The sequence below is a fragment of the Bos indicus genome, chromosome 19 (genome assembly GCF_029378745.1).
Source record: "Bos indicus isolate NIAB-ARS_2022 breed Sahiwal x Tharparkar chromosome 19, NIAB-ARS_B.indTharparkar_mat_pri_1.0, whole genome shotgun sequence".
NCBI classification, from domain to species: domain Eukaryota; kingdom Metazoa; phylum Chordata; class Mammalia; order Artiodactyla; family Bovidae; genus Bos; species Bos indicus.
The window spans coordinates 51,385,254-51,405,269 of NC_091778.1; the positions used below are offsets into that span (position 1 = coordinate 51,385,254).

Genomic DNA, 20,016 nt, shown 5'->3' on the forward strand with positions numbered 1-20,016 from the left:
TCAGAGTTGAGGGTTCACTTGCTTTAGGAAGACTCTGTGCTTGCTGTTACTGATTGGGAGCAAGGTCAGTGCCTGTGTGGAAGGAGGTGGCATCTAAGTGCCAAAGTTGGGCCCGAGGTGGAAGCCCACATTTGGTGGCCAAGTGGCCTCAAGCATGTGAGTTGCCTGCCTGAGCTGCAGTCCCCTCGCCTAATGCATCTGATTAGACTGTAAGTGAAGACCTGAGGTCTCACTGCAGGTGGTGTGTCCAGAGGCTTCTGTTGCTCAGCTTTGGGCCAGGAGGGGAGGCCACAGAACACCTTTAAGTCAGTGGCAGAGCTTAAGAGCCTCTAGACAGACAGTGCCCTTGCTCCACACCCGAGGCCAGCAGCAAACTGGTGTGTGAGCAGCGCATGAACTCGAATTCTCACTTCAGCAGAGCTGTGAAGGACCATCATGTACACTGGCTACAACTGGCCCAAGCTGAGGCCAGGCAGAAATGGAGCTGAGAAATCTGGACTCTGAGAAAACTGGCCCAGGGCAAGGGCACAGGAGAGCAGCTACTTACCAGTATGGCCAACACACACACACACGCAACAGGATCAGAGCCCACAGGAGGCGCCCATGACACCAGAACTCAGGCAGCAGCACTCCTGGAGGGCAGCTGCTGGGTGTGGTGCAAATCTGGACCTAGTCTACCCGCCCCCTCACGCCAGGACACACTGCTCACTAGCAGACAGCTCCCACACCCCGCCCTAGCCCGACTGTGGGGCTGCCTGACAGCTCGTATGATTTGAGTTATAATGAAGGAAAACAAACCCTCCTCCTCCTTTCCTCCCATGCGCCCATAACCAAAGGTCAGCTGCGGGTAGGACCTGACACCACATGTGAGAATACCCGGTCCCCCAGCCAAGGAGTGCCTTCGTTTTAGCCAGAAGGGGTGGCTTTTGAGGCAGGAAGAGCCCACCACGACTCCTGGCATCCCCGGCCCACAGAAGGCTTCAAGCAAAGATGGCCCTCTGGGGCTGTGCTGGCTCTGAAAGCACGAGGGAGGCCGCCTGGGGGTGCTGGTGAGGGAGGGCACACACAGGCCCCTGACTGGGGAGTCAGTGTCTGGTTCACACACTCTCCACACTCAGACACTCCTCAAGTGTTTATTCCATCATCAGTTACTGCAGAGGAGAGAAACCCAATTAATTGTACATAGGTTGAAAGCAAAAAATATACAATTTCACACAATATATCCAGTTTTCAACCCCAATAGGTATACAGGTACAATACAACAGAGTCAGTGAAGGAAATCTAACAGCTCAGGCTTCATAAGCACTGAGGAATCCAAGAACGCTGCTACCATCCATGTTAACAAAATTCAAGTGCTTTGAAGAATCAACTGGAGGCCTATCCACAGACGTCTTCGTTTCACAGGATGAGCCCTGATATGGTTTTGTGATTCTGTAATTTCCAATTCTTTGCTAGCCCTTTCTGTTCATGGGAAAACTGTTCTCTTCCGTTTACCTTTAAGGCAAGCTCACATGAGCACTACATGCCAGGTGGCGGGGGTTTGGGGGGTGGGGGCAGGGGTCCCATCAGGAGCCACGTGGATGAGCCTGGCCCACAGTACGTGAGGAGGATGGTGGGGTGGGGGGCGGCGGGGAGAGGCAAGACCATTGAGAAGCTGCCTCATCTGAGGTTGGGGACAGGATGGCTGTCACCTGTCTGATCCCACCCAGAGAAGAATGGAGCAGGCGGACTCCTGACCAGTTTGGCCTAAGCAGGTCAGCTGCCTCTACCATCCTTCCATGTGTAACACCTGTCACCCTTCGCAGGCCGCCCTCTGCTTCGAGGTGAGTTCACCTAAAGACTGAATGTGAAAGCATGAGTGTGGGGTATAAGCTGCCAGAGCCTGCCAGGCCCGCAGTTAGAGGGGCTGGTCCCAGGCGGCGGCTGCCACTGCAATCTGGCCACTGCGGCAGTGAGAAACACGGCCCACTGTTGCCAGAACTTTTTCTCTAGAGAAACTGAAAAGCCAGATTCATATGAGCTCCCCGACTCCAAAAGGATGCAGTTTATTCACATTCTGGCAAAACCATTCTCAGGAATAAAAAACGTGGTTTGTAAAAACAAGAGCCAACTGGGAAGACCACAGACCATGGCCCACAACCCCCGCGGCCTGCCTGCTTCCTGTCATTTCCACATCAAATCTCTGAGGTATGTGAATCACAACTTCTGGGGTCTTAACTCTTCACAGGACACTTTTTGGATTTTTTTTTCAAGCCTAAAAGACAGTAGTCTGTCTCCATTCTTGTTCTTTGGAATTTTTTAGTCTTAAAGGAAACTCAGATTGGGGCAACCCTTCTCTCCTGTTAAAATATTCCAATTACACACATATTACGAAGATAGCACCACATCGAACTGAGGGAGGGGGCTGCTGACAAATGGGGGTAGCAGAGGATTCTGAAAAACCAAAGTGGTAAAAGGAAAGCTGAGCTGTTTTCTTCAGGTGTCTCTGATACCCACACAGGGTAGCTCCTCTGTCCTCAGGCAGCTGACAGGCCTGCCTCCCAGTCTCCTCGATCTTCACCACTTGATGTCTCGGCTGTCAGCGGGCTGCCCTGGGCCCTGGTACGCAGTATGCAGGGCTTCCTGGACACGGGGGGAGTCGGTGCCATCCAGCCACTCCTGGTACAACTCCTGCACGTGGGTGCTGGCCTCCGGGAGCTGCACGGGGATGTCGGCGTAGATGCCTTTCATCTTCTGCAGCAGGGCCTTGTCTGTGCGCCCGTCCGCGGTCTGGGCTTGGCCTCTGCCATTAAGGCATCCTGAAAAACACAGGGAGCTTACTCTTCCCCTGCTTTCATCTTAAAGGGGAGACGATTCTGGAAGAGCAGAGCAATGATGGCAGTGTGCAGTGTCTTGTGGCCAAAGCCTGGGCCCCAAGACCCCGGGCACAGGCTCACAACCCCAGGTGCTTCCTATTCTCTCCTCTTTATACTACCCAGGAAATGCTTTTACCTAAAGCTGAAATTACTTGGCAACCTTTTAGAACTGGATGGCTATGCACGCCTATCTGGATTTCCAGTTTCTCTTGGAATTCATCAAAACCAGGAGAGCACAGAAAGTATTAATGAACAGCTAGATCACTGGTGTCTGCATAAAGCCTTAGTGTGTGAATCCACACGTGGGCTGCATCGGGGAGGGGGCCCGGGACCCATGAGCCACACGGGACCCAAACCCAAACACCTCGGACTGCATGAAGGACATGCCTTCTACATACTAGTGCTATACATGTGCACGCGTGCTAAGTCGCTTCAGTCATGTCTAATTCTTTGTGACACTATGGACCGCAGCCCGCCGGGTTCCTCTGTCCATGGGATTCTCTAGGCAAGAACACTGGAGTGGGGTGCCATGCCCTCCTCCAGGGGGATGTTCCTGACCCAGGGATTGAACCCGAGTCTCTCACGGCTCCTGCACTGGCAGGTGGGCTCTTTACCACTAGCGCCATCTGTGCTACTTATTTTCAAACGTGTAGATAATGTGATTTCTAAAATAAAAATTCATTTAAAAGAACTTGCAGCAAATTTCCCAACCTCTCTCCCCTGACCCCTTGGCCGCACCCAATGGCTACCCTCTGGCCCTCACATCTCACCCCTCATTTCCTGCAGGGCTCAGAGGGGCCAAGCTCAGCCTGGCCTCTCGAGTCTTACCGCCAGCACAGGCAAGAACCTCCACAAAGTGGTATGGGAACTTGCCCTTCTTCAGCTTTAGGACCACGTTCTGGATGTTTCGAAAGCCATAAGCTGCAGCAAAGCGCAAGAGGACCTCTCCGCTCTTCTCGAGGGTGACCTCCTGGAAATCTTTGTTCCTATGAAATCAACAATACAAACTATGACCCACGGGGTCCTTCCTCTGTGGTCGGAGGACTATTCCAATCTAAGTTAGGGATGTTAGCAAAATTTAAGTCTGTGAGTTAACACATCCAAGGCCTTTCGATCTTGACCGGTGTGAACTCTATAAATAGGATCTCCCCTCAGACCTGCAGCTGGCTGTGGGGGGCGGGGGTCCTATTACACAGTTTATACCTGACAGGCAGTGCTGACCACACAGGCAGACGGACAGAGGCCGCCCCAGCCCCACGCACCTCAGGGCCCGGTAGGTGACCTCCCCCACATCCTCATTGAACAGCTCCTTGGCCGCATGTCTGAAGATGTGTGCCAGGTACCCGTCAGAGCCGGCTCCATCGTGGCGCCTCAGCTCCTCCTCCTTCACGTCGCCAAACCTCACCAGGCAGGAAAAGCGAGGGCAAAAGTTAAATCCGACTCTCCAAGTTTTACGATCCAAGGTTGCAAAACCCTTTACAAGTACTTAGACTTTGGGCAAAAACCTCCTCTGTGCTGGAGTTCACTGGCCAACAAGAAGCCTGCAAGCATGCCCACCGCTGCCCAAGTGACTCCTCTGAGTGCACAGGTGTCAAGGCTCAACCCTGAGAACCTCAGAACTCGGAGCATGAGAACTGGGCATCTGAGGGCCACACAAGAGAGAATGCCACCATCTGTGGCCAGCCAGGGGTAGACTGTTGGGTCCGCTTAGGCCCAAGCATGGGCTCTGGCCGTAAGGACACCAGCTGCTTATGTTCTAAGGACCTCAGTCCGCCTTCCACATGTGGTCCTGACATCACTGTTTGGAGGACCTGCCATGCAGTCTGTGCCCTGGGGCACAGGATGCAGCAGGAGTGTGGCTGGTGGTTGGGGCGACCGCTGATGGCAGAAACCCAGGCTGCTGCTCTTGGGCAAAGGGACCTGAGGGAGCCACTGTGTGGGGATGCCGCCTCCACCCCATAGGGGCCCAGGTGTGATGTCGGGAAGGAGGGTGTTGGTATCCACACCAGACCACAGGCTGAACGGCATCCACTCAGCATGGTACTGGCCATGCTCTCTTCAGAGCCAAGGGTTGTAGAGGGGCGACAAGGTAGCCCGCCACACCAGGGGCAATACCACACCCGTGCCTCAGCAGAGCAGGTGGCCTCATGGAGGAGGAAGGTCCTGGGATAACCTGGTAGAGGTCACAAGGTCATGCTGGAAGCCCCCAAGGTGCAAGAGCGCCCCTCCCTGCAGAGGCACCTACAGCGTGTCCAGGGCAGCCTCTCTCACTGAGACGTCACTCTGCTCCATCATCTGAGCTATTTCACCTACAAGCAAAGAAGGGACATTAAGACGCCAGCAGCGTCCCCGGGGACGCGTGTGCTTTATGCTTTGCTCTGAAGGAGGAAGCTCCACGTGTCTCCAGTGTGGGTGTGGCTGTCAGGCCCTCATTCTGGACACGCGCCGGCCGGCCTCCCAGCAGCCTTTCCCGAGGCCGCGCCCTCACCTGAGGTCAGCACGCAGTCAGTGCCCCGGGAACCCCGAGAGGCTGTGAGGACGTCTTCCTGAAGGGCCTCCAGCTTCTTGTCGTAGCACGGTGCCACGATGACATGGAAAATCTTGTCTGGGGACAGGTTCTGTGTAGAAAGAGCACACCCATGATGGGGGCCGTGTAGAAGGGAGAAGGCAGCCAGAACGGAACGGGCCTGGTGCTTTCCTGGGTCCAAGCCCCATCCCCCCCAGACCACGTTCCTGAGCCGCGATGCCCCCAAGTCCACCCACGGTGTCGCCGTGCTGCAGGCCCACTGCCCGGACGCTCAGGGAGAGGCCTGCCGCCTGTTTCCCCTGAACCAAGTGCACAGTGATCACACACACGGTGACCACAAGCTGCCACAAATGAGCGCTTGGCCATTTCCCCACACTTTCCAGACGCTTCCCATGTAACCAGGCTGCCCCTCTCCATGTCCCGGCTGAGCCAGAATCGCTGGCACCACCAGGAGCCGGCAGCTGAGTGACCGTCTTGGAGCTAGGTGTCTGGGCACCCCCCTCACTCATCAGGACCTGGGCCCAAGACCACTGTGCACACCCCTGGGGGACCCTCCTCCACCCTCCCTTGCTCGCCCTCGGTTCCGTCAGCACCTGTCCTCACATGGAAGCTTGTCTCCTGACCTGAATGCTGCCCTTGGGGAAAAGGCCAGCTTACCTGACGTCTGGCAAAGTAGTCCTTCACCAGGGATCCCATGATCTGCTGGGGAGACTTGGCAGTGCAGAGGTGGGGGGTGACGGGATGACCCAGCACCCGCTCAGCATAGCGGACCCAGCCTGAGGTGGGAAGGGGTCCATGTCAGCTCCTCACGGCTGCCCCACCGGAGTACAGCCGGGACATCTCGTCTTCCGGCCGCCCCAGGTGTGCATGACAGGCTCCCTCCACCAAACCGCCTCTCTTCAGAGGCTTGGCCATGGGAACCCCAGGGGCATGTGTCACAAGACTGGAGGGTGCCCGGGATGGGTGCCTCCCTCGGCCCCAGATCAGAGAGGACAGAGCAGGAGAAAGGCAGGAGCGGGGGTAGCAGGCTCCCCAAAATTGAGAACAAGCTTGGAGGAGCAGCTACGAGGCACTGTCCTGGGCAGCTTGGCTCCAGATCCACCCTGCCAGCTGCTGAGCTGCTCTCACAGCCGGGATGGACAGCCACAGCTCAGACAGGGGCCAACAGCCACCAGGCCCACCAAGCGTCACTCATCTATTGGAATTTAACCACCCAGTAACTTCCCACTTTTAGGACAATGAAATACGAGAAACCCACACCCCCTCAAGCAACACAATGAACAGCACAACCTGCAGTGTGCCCACGGCATGCCCAGCGTGGTCCTGGGCATTTCCCCTGAGCTGCTGACTCCCACCATGCCCTCTGAGTGCACCACTGCTGCCATGGGTCCCAGAGGGGACGCAGGATGGAGAGGCCAGTGGACCACCGAGCCAGCAGCTCAACCTGCAGGGGCTACAGCTCGCCCCCTTCTCCCGCTGGGTGAGGTAATGAGAGTGTCTGGTGACAGACTGGCACGTACACCACAGCTTCATGAGAAGGGTGGGGATGGTGAACAAACCTGGAGGCACGCTGCCCACCAGATCCCCAGGGCAGCCCACCTCCCCATGCCCACTCCTGTAGGGTGGAGCAGCAGGCACCAGCCAGACAATCTCATCTGAACTCAAACCACAGCTATCACCCGCTTGCCGGCCTGAGTACACGCAGGGAATGTCCACTGTCACCAGCAGAAGCCCCACAGAGAGATGCTGCTGGAGGATGGCTCCCCTCGTTCCCAGCCTCTGCACGTGTGCATGGAATGGTTCATGTTAAAACAGAAAACTAGGCAATTCTCCCGCTGTCCAGTGGTTAGAGCTCACTGCTCTGACTGTCAGGGCCCTGGGTTCAATCCCTGGACAGGGAACTGCATGGGATGGCCAAAATAAATAAATAAAAGGAAAAAGGAAAACTATCAAAGGCCATGGAGCACTTGGGGGCCCAAGGCCATTCCCACCACAGGTCTGGCTTTGTAAGGCCCCTGTGCACCCTGGTCTTGGTGCCAGTGCCCGTGCCTGCACACTCGGCTCTCAGGCAGACCCCAGCTGCAGGCTGTGTGCCGTGAAGGCCTGGCACAATATCAGGCAGAACACAGGCTGGTAGTGGCAAGGGCCCTGGGGGACCTCCTAGCTTGCAAGCAAAGAGGACCAAACAGGGATGAGGAGGAAGAACCAGGTCACAGGATCCACAGCACTGGCACGAGACCAGAGTGGCAAGCGCTCTGGTACCCCTGATCAGAACTTGCTACTGGCACCAGCCTGGGGCCTGGTCAGCCCTGCTGGCCGTCCAGCTTTGTGGCAGCATAGCGTGGACAGGGTACCCTTGTCCTGCTCTGTCAGTCCAGCCACCTTTTCTCAGAAACCCTCTCTGAAGGCAGAGAAGAAACCTGCTCCAAGAAGTGCCTGGCACAAGGTGCCCACTCTCTATTCTCCCTGCTGGATTGGAGAAATTACTTCCCACACTCCAGTTCAATGAGTGCTCCTGGTAGGTTCTCACAAAGCCCAAAGCCCTTGAGCACGTCCACAGCTGAGCAGCTCAATACGCCCTCGCCCACCCACCCCCACCAGGCAAAGGTGCGCTGGCGAGGTGGCACTCCATCGGCTTGTGGGCAGCAAGGGCCCACCCAGATGTCCCTGTCAAAGCCAGGATGCGCTGCCCTCCAAGCAGTCTGAGGAAGCACAGGGATCCTGCGTGCGGAAGCTAGTGAGTCAGTCCAGGGCCATCAACAGCCCGATTCTGCACCAGGTCAGATCATCCGACCTTGATGCTGCTTTAATTTCTCTAAGCTGTCATAGGAAAGCAAAACGTCAGGGCCAAATCCTAGAAAAGGGTTAGTTTCGAAGCAGATCTCACCTCATCTCCCTGAATTTGAGAGGGGGCATAAGCCTGAACAGCTACAGCTTCGACTGGCTTAGCTACAAAGAGTTCCTGGAGGAGAAAGCCTAATCATCTGAGAGCCCTGAAGAGCTCAAGGAGGCCACTGAAAGCAGCGAATGCCAGGCTGGTGGAGCAGGGACAGCTGGTGTGCAGCAGCAGCAGGTGGCCCAGGTCTCCGCCAGCGCTGCCCTCACTCCTTGGACAGAGCGGCTCGTGCTTTCCACAAGAATCCACCACCTGTCTACTACCCACATCAGCGGTGCTAGTTCCTGCCAGGAGTGGAGGCTTCCGTTTAGGCGCCATCCAACAGGGCTGCCCACGTAAGGGATCCATCACTATCTGCTGGGGTGGTGTCAGGACAGCACAGGAATCCCTGTGATCCTGCTGACTGGAAGGTGGATGGGAATTCTGGAACCACTGCTCTGGGGGCACAGGCTGAGCTTGGGTCATTTTATGCTGCCTCTTTCTTGGGTGGGTGGGACTGAGCCACAGTGACCAGCTGTGTGTGCCATTGAGTAAGAGCCCTGCAAGGAGCCGGTGCTGGGACCCCAGAGGCAGGGGTACCACTGCAAGGCCTCTAGGGAGCTGGGTGGTTCCCCGAGGCCTCCGCTGTGCAAACCTACTCCTCAGCAGCTGTGCAAACACCTACAAGGACATAAACACAAAGGTGGACACCATGGCCCAGCAAAGTGTGCTTTTAGTCAGTTTCTGCGTAGACCCTGATACAGTCACTGCCTGACATGCCTGGAGAAGTGGGAGCATCCCCCTGGGGCTTATCTTTCCAGAAGGATAAGCCCCACCTGATGCTGAGCACCTCCTGCCAGCCTGTGGGCCACTGAAAAACATGCTCAGTTAATGAGTCGATCCACGTGCTTCTTAGACAGATGGCAAGTTTCCTCTCCATGGTTTTACAAGTGGATGGAAAGTATTTCCAAATTCTAAGCAACCATATATCAACATTCCATCTTACTAACTCATAATCCCAATGACTGATGAGTGACATATAAAATGCTAGAAAAATCTGGAACCGGGAGGGATAAACTGAGAATGGAAATGTGAACAAAACCCCAAGATTAAGTAGACCACAACTCTCATAGACCTGATTGATTTAGAAATAATTTTTCACTAAATGTTACTTACCAGTATAGCACAGCCTTCCTTTCCTTATCATCTTTAGAATTTTCTTATTCCAAAACCTTCTATTTTTTCAGAATTAAAAAACCTGTGATAAAATTTCTGTACCTCAGATATCAGGCTCTATATAATAATTAAAGATTTGTTTAAAAAGTGTTCCAAGACAGAATCTAGTATTAATGTAAAGTAATACTTTTTATTATGTAATTTCTATTTAAGCTGGTAAAGGATCCATGGGTGTTCACCATATTACCTATAATTGTTTGGATGTGTGAAACACATCATACTTTGAAAAGAGATTTATTCTCCTTTAACATATGATATGTTTGTCTCAGAAATATGCATAAATGAAGGTAAGCAATTAATACTCAGCTGTCAGGTCTCCCCACTAAATCACCCAGAATTAATAAATATGTTGGTCAACATAAAACTACTCAAGGCCCAAACTCCTCTCCAAGACCCGCTGCCCCTGACCTCACCCATTGCCCAGGCCTGCCCCCAGACTCAGACTGACGAGAAAAGGTGCATCAGGCCCCTGCAGACCCAGCAGCAGCCCCATGCTCACCAGGACAGGCAGAGGTCAGCATGGGTAACGCAGGCTCTTCCTCATTGTGCTGGCGGAATCGACGCACAAACTCTTTCTGACTCTCCAGGATGCTGAAATCTGCAGCGATCGTTGTATCAAAGACATAATGCACCCCTGTGGGGAAGAGAGGCGTGTTGGGCTCCACATCACAGAATGTGAGATCGACCCTCAGTTCGCCTCGAAGACAAACTGAAAAGGCAGACTCCACAGACATAGCTAGATGCCCAAGTGCAGGACGATGCCCTTTGCTCTCTCAAACAACAGCACGTATCACTTTTCACAATAAAGCATATATTCTCCTGTTTCTTCTTTTCCCTTTACATCTATATTTACAGACACCTTGCCATATTCCATACATAAATTAATGTAATTTTACAGGGTATCATTCTTCCAATTCACTGGCTAAATTAAACTCCAGTCTGTAACAGTCTTTGATAGCTCTAAAATAAATAAATGAGGACACTGGCTGAGCATAGCTTTACAATGGTCTTGATTAATTACTATGTTGAGTTCTAACTTCTCTTTCTTTTTCACTAGTTGTGCTGCACCAGCTCAGTAGTTGCTGACCGAGGGCTCCAGGGCACATGCATGGGCTTCAGCAGTTGCACGCACGGGCTTAATTACTCTGAGGCACATGTGGTCTCAGTTCCCTGCCCAGGGATCGCTCCTGAGTCCCCTGCACTGCAAGGCGGATTTGTAACCACTGGACCACGAGGGAAATTTCTAACTTGTCTTTTTCTTGATAAATGTATGCTTCTTTATTTTTAAACTACAGTTGATATACAGTATAAGGTACAGATGGGCAAAGCAGTGGTTCACAATTTTTCAAAGTTACGCTGCATTTATAGTTATTATAAAATATTTGCTATAGGGCGTTCCCTGGTTGTCCAGTGGTTAGGGCTTGGCGCTTTCACTGCTGCTGCCCAGCTGTGATCCCTTGTCAGGGAATAAGATCCTGCAGGTCTCATGGCGCGGCCCCCCCAATTTTTTTTTTTTTTTTGCTATATTCCCTGTGTTGTACAATATATCCCTGTAGCTTATTTTATACCTAAAAGCTTGTACCTCTTAATCCACCACCTCTGTCACGCCCCTCCACTCTGCCCACTGGTAACCACTAGTTTGTACTCTACATCTGTCTTTGTCCGTTTTGTTATACTCACAAGCTTGTTGTATTTTTCTTTAGATTCTACTTGTAACAGATATCATACAGTATTTGTCTTTCTCTGTCTGACTCATTTCATATGGTGGTATCATACCCACCAAGTTCATTTATGTTGCTACAAATGAGTTCTTAATATTGGAAAATAAGCCTCAGACAAAAAAATATGCTTTAAATAATTACAGTAAATAGAGCAAATAGTTTTAATATCTGCAACCAGTCTAAACCTTAAGAGCAGCCAGTTATTCTTAAAAAGAAATATTATATCAAGTTAAAGAGTTACCTTAAAAAAAGTCAGTTTCACTGTGGATATATTTTATTAACATATAACATCCAACTATTAAAAAAAAAATCTCCCCCCTCCAAAATAGGGCCTTTCACTATGAGAAGGCAGAGCATTTTAAAACTTTGATCTTTGGTAAAACTCAGCTAAGCTTAGGCTTTTAAGATTAGAAGCGTGAAGGCTGACTTAGGGAGTCCTCGTCTGCAGCTGCGGCTGTAGTGCTGGTTGTGGCATGCCGTGCACCAAGAAATAGCTCTGCACAGAAGGCAACATGCAGCAGCGAGGCAGGCAGGCTGCTGCGAGGACGTTTAGTCTACGGGTCATTTTACTGCTAACCCCATGTATTTACATCTTTAAAAAGCCATTGAGGAACAACTAAAACTCTTACTTGGCAAACAGCTCAAGTTTTCCTCTTCAGAGCCTCCCTGCAGGACACTTTAATGTGGGGGGGAAGTTAGAGTGTGACGTGACAGACTAGACAGAAGCAACCTTACAGCTCTTTATGAGGCAGTGTTACTCTAGTACTCATTCACATTTGCGTCCTCAGGTACTGAAATGACTAGCTTTCACTCTTCACACAAGGGACACAGTCCATTCCCTTCCTGCTCTGCTCTTCAGAGAGCTTCCTGGGAAATCAGACGCCAGTCACGGCAGACGTGATCCTCCATCAGATAACTGTAACCCCTGTGAGCCGAGCAACTCGACACTGCTGGGCAAGTGTGGGTCCCAGGTGTCCCCAGCTACGTGCCCTAAGACGGTCATTTGCTGTCCCCAGAGGGGCCAGCGCCGGCCGTAAGACAACACCCATCTGCATGGCAAGGGGGTAAGTGACACCTGCCTACCATGCGTGGATCAGAGGCATGGTCCTCTTACGTTCCACAAGATTCTCAAGGAAGTTCTAATCTATCCTGTGCCCTTGAAAACTGAACTCTAGAGATAAAAAGGGCAGATAAAAACTCAAGTTATAAATTCGAATTATACCAAATTTATTTGCTATAAATAATATCAAAAGGCAGCTCACCAAGACTTTTGAGGAAACCACAGAGCCTTCTGGATGCATCAGTCACACTGAGGCTGAATTTAGCAGCAAAATAAGGCAAAGACTGAGGACACAGGGACACTGCCAGCACCTTGTGCTCCGAGGTATCACATTTCTAGGAGAAACAGAGAGGAACACCGTGTATGTGGTGATGACAAGGGAGTGAAAGTAAGATACTTGTATGAAAAGTCTACAACAGAGTGTAACAGATGCCCAATCTGAAAGAATTAGTCTGAATTAGTCTGAAATTAGTCTGAATTAGTCTGAAAGACTAATAAAATACACAGGATACTGGCAAGCACAATTGAGGAAAAAGGAGAAAAAAATTAGAATGAAAAATGAGACATCCCAAGAGATTTTGTCAATTTTAAGAACAATGTTAAATCAGAAATACTGAATATATACATATTACATATAAATGCAAATATCTTGATAAAATAAATACACTTAAAAGGAAAAATAAAAATACACTTATTATTTATAGGTACATAAATAACTGAAACGATCCATAACAATGAAGTTACATGAAAATGGGGCCCCGAGGTCTGTCCACAAGAGGCCTCATGCCCAGGTCACTTAGTGGTAAATTTTAGCAAAATTTTAAGTCATAGATAATTCTCATCTTCTATGAATTCTTCTAATAAATACCAAACAAATGTGAAACCAGCCTATCAACACCCTGAAACCAAAACCAGATGTTGGCAGTTCAAGAAATCCCTAGAAAAATATGAACAGATTGAGTTCAGAGGCGTGCTGACTCATTACGGACATGCAGGATGCAACCTTGGGGAGCACTGTGAGCGAGCATGTCGGGCATTAGAAAGTCAGCAGTGGGATCCCCTGGCCTGGGGTCAGACAGAAGATGCAGGATTATCATGACAGAGGGTGTTCAGGTCAGACACCACCTGCACATTAGGAAAAGTGGAAACTTGGACAGCAGTGTTCAGTGGCTACCATCCACTGCAATCTACCTATGGACTGGCCACAGACAGGACAGTCTGGTCCGGTCTGCCTGCCCCTGCCTAGCAGCTCAGGTGAGACAATGCTGAGGCTGCCTGTCCCCTCTGGATTCACGTGATGGTCCCCTCCCACCTTCACGTGATGCCTGGGAAGCCCACACCGACACGGCCATCAGGGCACCAACCTGGCATACACTGACCTCCAGCTCCCTGACAAGCTCCTATGATGCCCAAATCAGCCAGGCACGGTTTCTGTGGTTTGTGACCAAGAGCATCCTAATGTAAATTTGGAAGCAGGAAAGAGAGTATAAATTTCAAATGCTAATGAAGGGGGAAGGACAGAGGGTGGTCTGTCCCCAGCTTCAGCAGTCACACTCGGCAATTCCAGTCCCTCTGTCTGACACCCTGCCCAGGGAATTTCAAGGGCTCACCCCTCAATTCATTCTCACTTAAATTTCACATCCTCTGAGGGAGCTCATCTGTGACGAAGAGGTCAGCCTGAGCCCCAGAGCTCAGGAACCCCAGAGCCCCACGGCCAGCAGAGAAATAGGAACTGCTTTTTCCTGTGGCAGCCTTGAGTGACTGACTCAGCCAAACTCAGAACCTCTTCCATTCCTAAGCTTTCAGTTTCATGAAATAACTAAGCATTTCCTTTTTAGTCTAGTTTGACTTGGGTATCCATTTTCTATAGCTGATATGCTGATTGGTGTGAGTATCTACATCTCTTTAATAGTAAAAGATTATGCAAAAATCTATTTAATAGTAAAACTTCACCAGCATTCCCACTGAAATCGGAAACAAGATAGTGGTGGTATTATTTTTACCACCAATGTAATTTCAGGTTGATCCAAAGGTACTAGACCATACCATCAGAAAAAATAAAATGTATACAGGTTGGAAAGAATGAAATCTGTTATTTGCAGTCAGTACACCCAGAAAGCAACCTGGGCCTCACGTGGTACCTGCACTGCCACGTGGGCCAGAGCACCCAGCACTGTGTTCAGAGCCCCTACAAACACTTTCTGGAAAACAGCTGTGAGGGCTGCTCACCAGGTCAGACTGAGGGCAAACCAAGACACGCTTTTCAGCCTCATCTGCCTCCGTCTCTCCGTCTTTCCCTTTCACCTGTCTTCACCCAGGAACGGATAGTTCATCTGTATAGGGGTCTGCAGGAATGGGCTGAAGGACTGTGGCCCTAACCTCTGAGAAAGCCCCAGAGGCAGAGGAGCAGCAGCTCGGCTGCCACGCCATCCCATGACCAAGCACGCGGAGGCCTCCCCCGAGCCAGGGGAGCCTGGCTGGTGGTGCCAGCCACAGTTGCTGCCCACATCAGTGAGGCAGTGTGACTGTGGGTGGGGTTTTGTTGACAGGGAGAGGCTGTGGAGAGGGTCAGCTATCACAGGGGACACAAGCCAGGGCCAAGATGCGCTCCCTAAGTCCCAGCAGAGGCTTCACGCCTCACCTTGACCTCCAGCCACCTCTGGTGCCAGTGAGCGCCCGGGATGCCATACCTTGTTAAGGTTCAGAACTTGGAAGAAGTCCTTGGCGTTCTGCTGGGAAACCTGGATTCCTTCCTCCGCAGACACACAGCTGTCACAGGCCAGGCAGTCACTCAGAAATATCTTGGCATCAGCCAATTTATGGAATTCTCCCTTCTGTGAAAGAAAAGATGATGTTATGGTCTGATTCTTTAACAGAACTCTTTAATACTGGCTTCTTGAGGGAAAGTAACAGCACACGCATAATACAGAAAACTGCCACAAATTCTCTGAGGGTCCCACAGATGGCAATGTGTGGGGAGTGGACCGGCACCATCAAATGCAGCTTCTCCTGCCCCCACAGCCCTCCCTGCTGCCTCTGGGGGCTCCTGCGTGGGCCTGCTCTGTACTCCCCGATGAGCTCGCTTAGTCCTTGGACTCTCCTCAGAAGCCTCCCTGACAGGCTTAGAACTGGCATAGCTCAGTGCTGACCTGTGGGCATCAGGGTTGTCACGTCATCCAAGTCTGAGTTGGAACATTCAAACTCACATCTCAGTGACTCTGTTCCCCTGGACACCAAGATGACAACCCTCGGCTGCTTTGTCTTCCCCTGACTGCACCTGCGCCCTCGCTCCCTGCAGCCCACTCCCCTGGGCTGAGGTCCACCAGAAGACAAGCCACACCATGCTGCTGGAGGTCCCCTTCCCCATCACTCTCCCCACTCTAACTTCCAGTCACCCTGGCCCTCCTTGCCCTGAGTCTCCCTGAGGGAAACGCTCCCTAGAGAGCCTGGTTCACCCTCAGACCCTCATGGACACCTGCCAGAACAGCTCTGAGCACCCCCTGGCACCTATGTGGTGGCTCTTTTCCCTGAAACACAAGCTCTGAGGGAGGAACCTTGTCTCATGCCCTTCTGTTCTCTGACATCCCCTGTATACAGAAGGCGCTTGATAAATATGTGGTGGATGAACATACGAATATTCTGAAGCCCGTTAGAGCCATCGCAACAAATTAATGAAATCTGACGGTTGCTGTACATTGCTCTTTCAAACACGATTTGGTAAGCGAGGACTCGGGCGGTAGGCTGGCCCTCCTGTCCACAGCAGTGCCGAACAGGAATGCATGCTGCCACCTCCCTCCTCCCCAGGGGCCTGTGTCACTGTGCAGTGCTCACTCTGGGACCTTGTTATGCTGTAGATGCTAATTCATGAGGTATGGATGGGAGACAAGAGTCTGCCCTTCTAACAAGCCCTGAGGTGGGGCCAGAGCGGCTGCTCCAAGGGTCTGAAGCACGTGCCCTGGCACACAGCCGGCGTCTAATACACGCTGTTGAGCTGCACTGAGAGTTCTGCCTCCGCTGGCCCTGTAGAGGTGCCCAGGACAACACTCTGAGCTGCCAGGGGAAGCAGGGCTTCCTCTCGGCCTGCTAGCCACACCCCATGCTCATCCTCCTAGAGACCCTCATGGGCCAGGTCTGGTTCCTTCCCGCCTGTCACAGTCCTTCCTTTCTCTTGTTCTGTTCTAATCGTGGGCATTTTCTGCAGAAGCCTGTCCATCTCTCCTTCTCTCCAATTAGCCACACTTCTCAGAGCAGTTATCAGGCCCCCACTCAACCCCTCCAATCTCTGCCTCTAGGAAATTCTCTCCCTCCCAATATCCAGTCTGACATCCTGCAGTGTCCATGCAGCTCAAACTGCACTCTGCTCCCTGTGCTGCTCCCCCTTTCCTGCTTCCGCCACTCTGGCTGGCCCATACAGGCCCACCACCCTTGGCCTCCCAAGTAGCTTCCTTCCTATTCTTCCCCGACTCTAGCCAGCTTAAGCCACCAGCCCTAAGACATGTGCCCGATCTGTCTCCTTACCTTTCACACCTTCCCGTGCCTGGTGCGCCTTCACCCTATTCCCACACCCACCACCTTCAGGTCTCATCACCCTCAGGGCCCACTCCAGTAGTCACCTTCCTGACCTGTTCATCCTGTCAGGGAGTCCGCCCACTGTGCTGGAGGGATGCCCACTGAAGCTATGTACACACATTATCTCCTGGCCACCATGGCCCTCGGAGAGAAGTAACCCAACTCCCCATGTCACTGATAAGGAAACTGGGGCTCCCAGGGTGAGATGTCTGTCCAAGGTAGTGCGGACAGAGTGCAGGCATGGGAGGCCCCGGGCCAGCTGCTCTGAGGCTGCAGAGCCCTCGGTGCTCCCTGCCTCTCTTCTGCCTCAGTGTCCCGGGTGCTTGTCTTATCCCCTACTGCTCACTAAGCCCTACATTCACCAGAGCACAGAGCAGAGCTGGTACACAAGAGGACCAGACCAATGCCTGTCTGACTCAATGTTGTATTGGGAACCACTAGACTAAAGAGGACACCTGCTGCTTGCTTCTCCAATGTTGCCAATTCTCCCTTTCTAAAACTGGGACCAGAACTTTTTAAGGGAAGAAGGAACCTTAACCTCCCAGCACTGCGTCCCCCTCTGTAAAGTGGAGACAACTGTAGGGCTTACCTGAAATGCTCATTCTAGGCACGGCATGAGATCACATGTACAAAGCACTTTCTCGACTGCCTAGCTCAGAGTATGTATCCAATAAATGTAAACCATCGCTACTAGCTAAGAAAAACTTAAAAACTCAAGAACTTAGAGAAGAAACCAGTAGAAAAATAAAACTTACAGAATCATGAAATCCAAATTATTTTATAAAATCCTACCTAAAGCCCTGTCTTTTCACTTAAAAAAAAAAAAAAACCCCAGAAAACCAGAGGTTTAAATGTTACAAAACTATTTCTAAAAAAACAGCCAAGGATGACATTTTGCCTTGTTCCTAACATGGTATGCTTTGGCTTGGTGTACTCTGAGAAGAAAATGTTCTTACCTTGAAGATCGTGTGCCTCCAACTGACTAACCCGCATGTTTGGCCCCTAGCAGGGGTTTTTTGGCCCCTTCATTTCTTATTTTTTTTCTTGAAGCAAAGATGTACCTGGTGACATGAGCCCCCAAAGAGGAGAAAAACAGCAGCAGCTGTTTACTGCAGGTTGACACAAAAACTGAAAAACTACTTGCCTCTCCATTCTCCTGGGCTGGATTTGGTACATCGACTGATGCATTCTCTTGGTCATCGGTTTTTGTTTTTTTACTACATTCCTTGAAAAGGCAAAGGCACATATAAAAGAACAACTTTTAATCTAAGAAAACTGTATATACTACCTGATGAATTAATTTCATATCTAGAAATCTTTTCTACAGAAATAGAAGCACTTATAATTGTGGGCACACAAACACACCCATACACATCTCTGTATCTGCACGGTTCGCAGGAAATGAAAACTAGAAGCAATGTGGTCTCTCATGACAGGTAAATTGGTGCCCGACCACCTGGACGCGTGTATATTTAGAATACAACAAATTAGGACTTGTGTGTATTGCTCAGAAAATGTATCTCTTGCATAACATTAAGTGAGAGAAAGAGCAAGTGATGGAACAATATGATAGGATCGAATTTTGAAAAAAACCAACAGACAACTCCCTGTGCATTACAGCGTAGAAACAAGTGGATAAGGCTATCACAGTTACTATGGTTACTCAGGTGGCAGGAGGCCCAGCCCGTTTCCTTCTTGCACTTCTGTATCGTTTTCGTTGCTGTCAAACACGAAAGTTTTTAGGTGGCATAAAATCCCCTAAAATCACTTTTGATCACCGTGTCCCTCATTCACACCAAGGACGGTGTCTGCAACGACTGTGGACTGGTCGCTGATGTTGGTAGGCTTTTCTCGCGGCTTTTGGCTTCTAAGGTACTTTGAAAGGCTGTATCTGCGCCCCGACATTACTGCCGCCTCCAGGACACGGGAACAGGAACCGGACGCGTTGGTGGCCCACCCTCAGCCGCCTCCACCCCCGGAAAAGTCGAGCTGCGGGCCAGCGCCCAGAGGTTCTGACAGGGAGGCAGAGGCGCTTGGAGCTGCCAAGCTCCTGACACCCCCAAGGCTCCGGGCTCCGCGAGCTCAGGCTCCTCCGCGCCCCGGGCCCTGCCCCCAGCCCGGCCCCGGACCAAAAGCGTGGAGCCCACCTTCCGCGTGCAGTGCTCACACTTCATCTGGAGCCAGGCGGGCAGGTCCGGGTGCGCAGCCTGAGGAGAGCACCGGGAGACGCGGTCACCGCCGCCTGCCGCCCTTTGTTGTCGTCGCTCCAGAGCTGCCCTACCCCTAGTGGCTCGGCTCGACCAATAAAAGCTCTGGGAGCGGATGCGCTACAACCCTGAACCAATAGGAGCGCGGAGAGAGCGGTGCGGCTCCACGCCACTGGGCTCTGCCTAGGCCAATGACAACGCGGGAAAGGGGCAAATCGGGACCTAGAGCCAGTCGGAGCGCGCAGGGGCGGAGCTTGGCCCGCCCCGTCGGGACCTTGCGGAGGCCGTGGCCGAAGGTTTCCGCGGCGTGTGAGTCTGGCTGCGGCTCTGAGCAGCCTAGCTGACGGACCCCAGGGGGCGGGCCGAGATCGTTACCGGGACGTTCTGGTGCGTCAGCTCAGCGTCAGGCCCGCGCCACCTTCCAGGTTTAGACTGGTAGAGACGGCGCCGCCCCGGTCCGCCGCCATTTCCGCCCCGAGGCGCGTCACGTATGTCCGGCGCGGAGGCAGTACGCACGCGCGGCGGGCCGGGAGCACGTGGCGCCGTCAGGAGCGGGTGGCGCCGTCGGGAGCGCGAGGAACGTGTGAAGCGTAGGTCGCCAAACCTGCGTCCTATGCTGCTGCTGCTGCTAAGTCGCTTCAGTCGTGTCCGACTCTGTGTGACCCCAGAGACGGCAGCCCACCAGGCTCCCCCGTCCCTGGGATTCTCCGGGCAAGAACACTGGAGTGAGTTGCCATTTCCTTCTCCTACGCTACCTCTAGCAAATCAAGGTGGATGCGGGACCAAATGATGACGTTGAGCTTTGTCCCCTGGTAACATTTTATGTAGTTAGTGCATGGTCATCCCAGCACCATCGGAAATGAGAACTGCGCCTTTCCGGAAAATAAAGCACTGGGGTGTCTCTATCAGGGGAATCTCAGGAATGGACATTTCTCCCTCCTCACCTGGGGGTGGGGTCACAGGTCA

General features: G+C 52.1%; 1 protein-coding gene across 1 annotated transcript; it reads right to left on the reverse strand.

Moving 5' to 3' along the window:
• Positions 1-1,119: 1,119 nt before the first annotated feature.
• Positions 1,120-19,144, reverse strand: NARF (nuclear prelamin A recognition factor). The gene is made up of 11 exons (XM_019981080.2): positions 18,991-19,144; positions 17,988-18,068; positions 14,965-15,108; positions 12,477-12,609; positions 9,993-10,127; positions 6,040-6,158; positions 5,344-5,473; positions 5,101-5,164; positions 4,118-4,255; positions 3,684-3,841; positions 1,120-2,798 (listed from the first exon to the last, which is right to left on the reverse strand). Exons 1-11 carry the CDS (start codon positions 19,015-19,017, stop codon positions 2,557-2,559), a joined length of 1,371 nt encoding a protein of 456 aa, XP_019836639.1. The 5' UTR covers positions 19,018-19,144; the 3' UTR covers positions 1,120-2,556.
• Between the last annotated feature and the right edge of the window lie 872 nt (positions 19,145-20,016).

Bases quoted from the DNA above. Each gene is read 5' to 3' on its own strand.
- NARF (XM_019981080.2), bottom strand. From the start codon at position 19,017: ATGAAGTGTGAGCACTGCACGCGGAAG. The intron at 18,069-18,990 runs GTGGGCTCCACG...TGCCTTTTCAAG, and splicing joins GTGAGCACTGCACGCGGAAG to GAATGTAGTAAAAAAACAAA. The intron at 10,128-12,476 runs GTGAGCTGCCTT...TCTTCCCCACAG, and splicing joins TGGTTTCCTCAAAAGTCTTG to GGGTGCATTATGTCTTTGAT.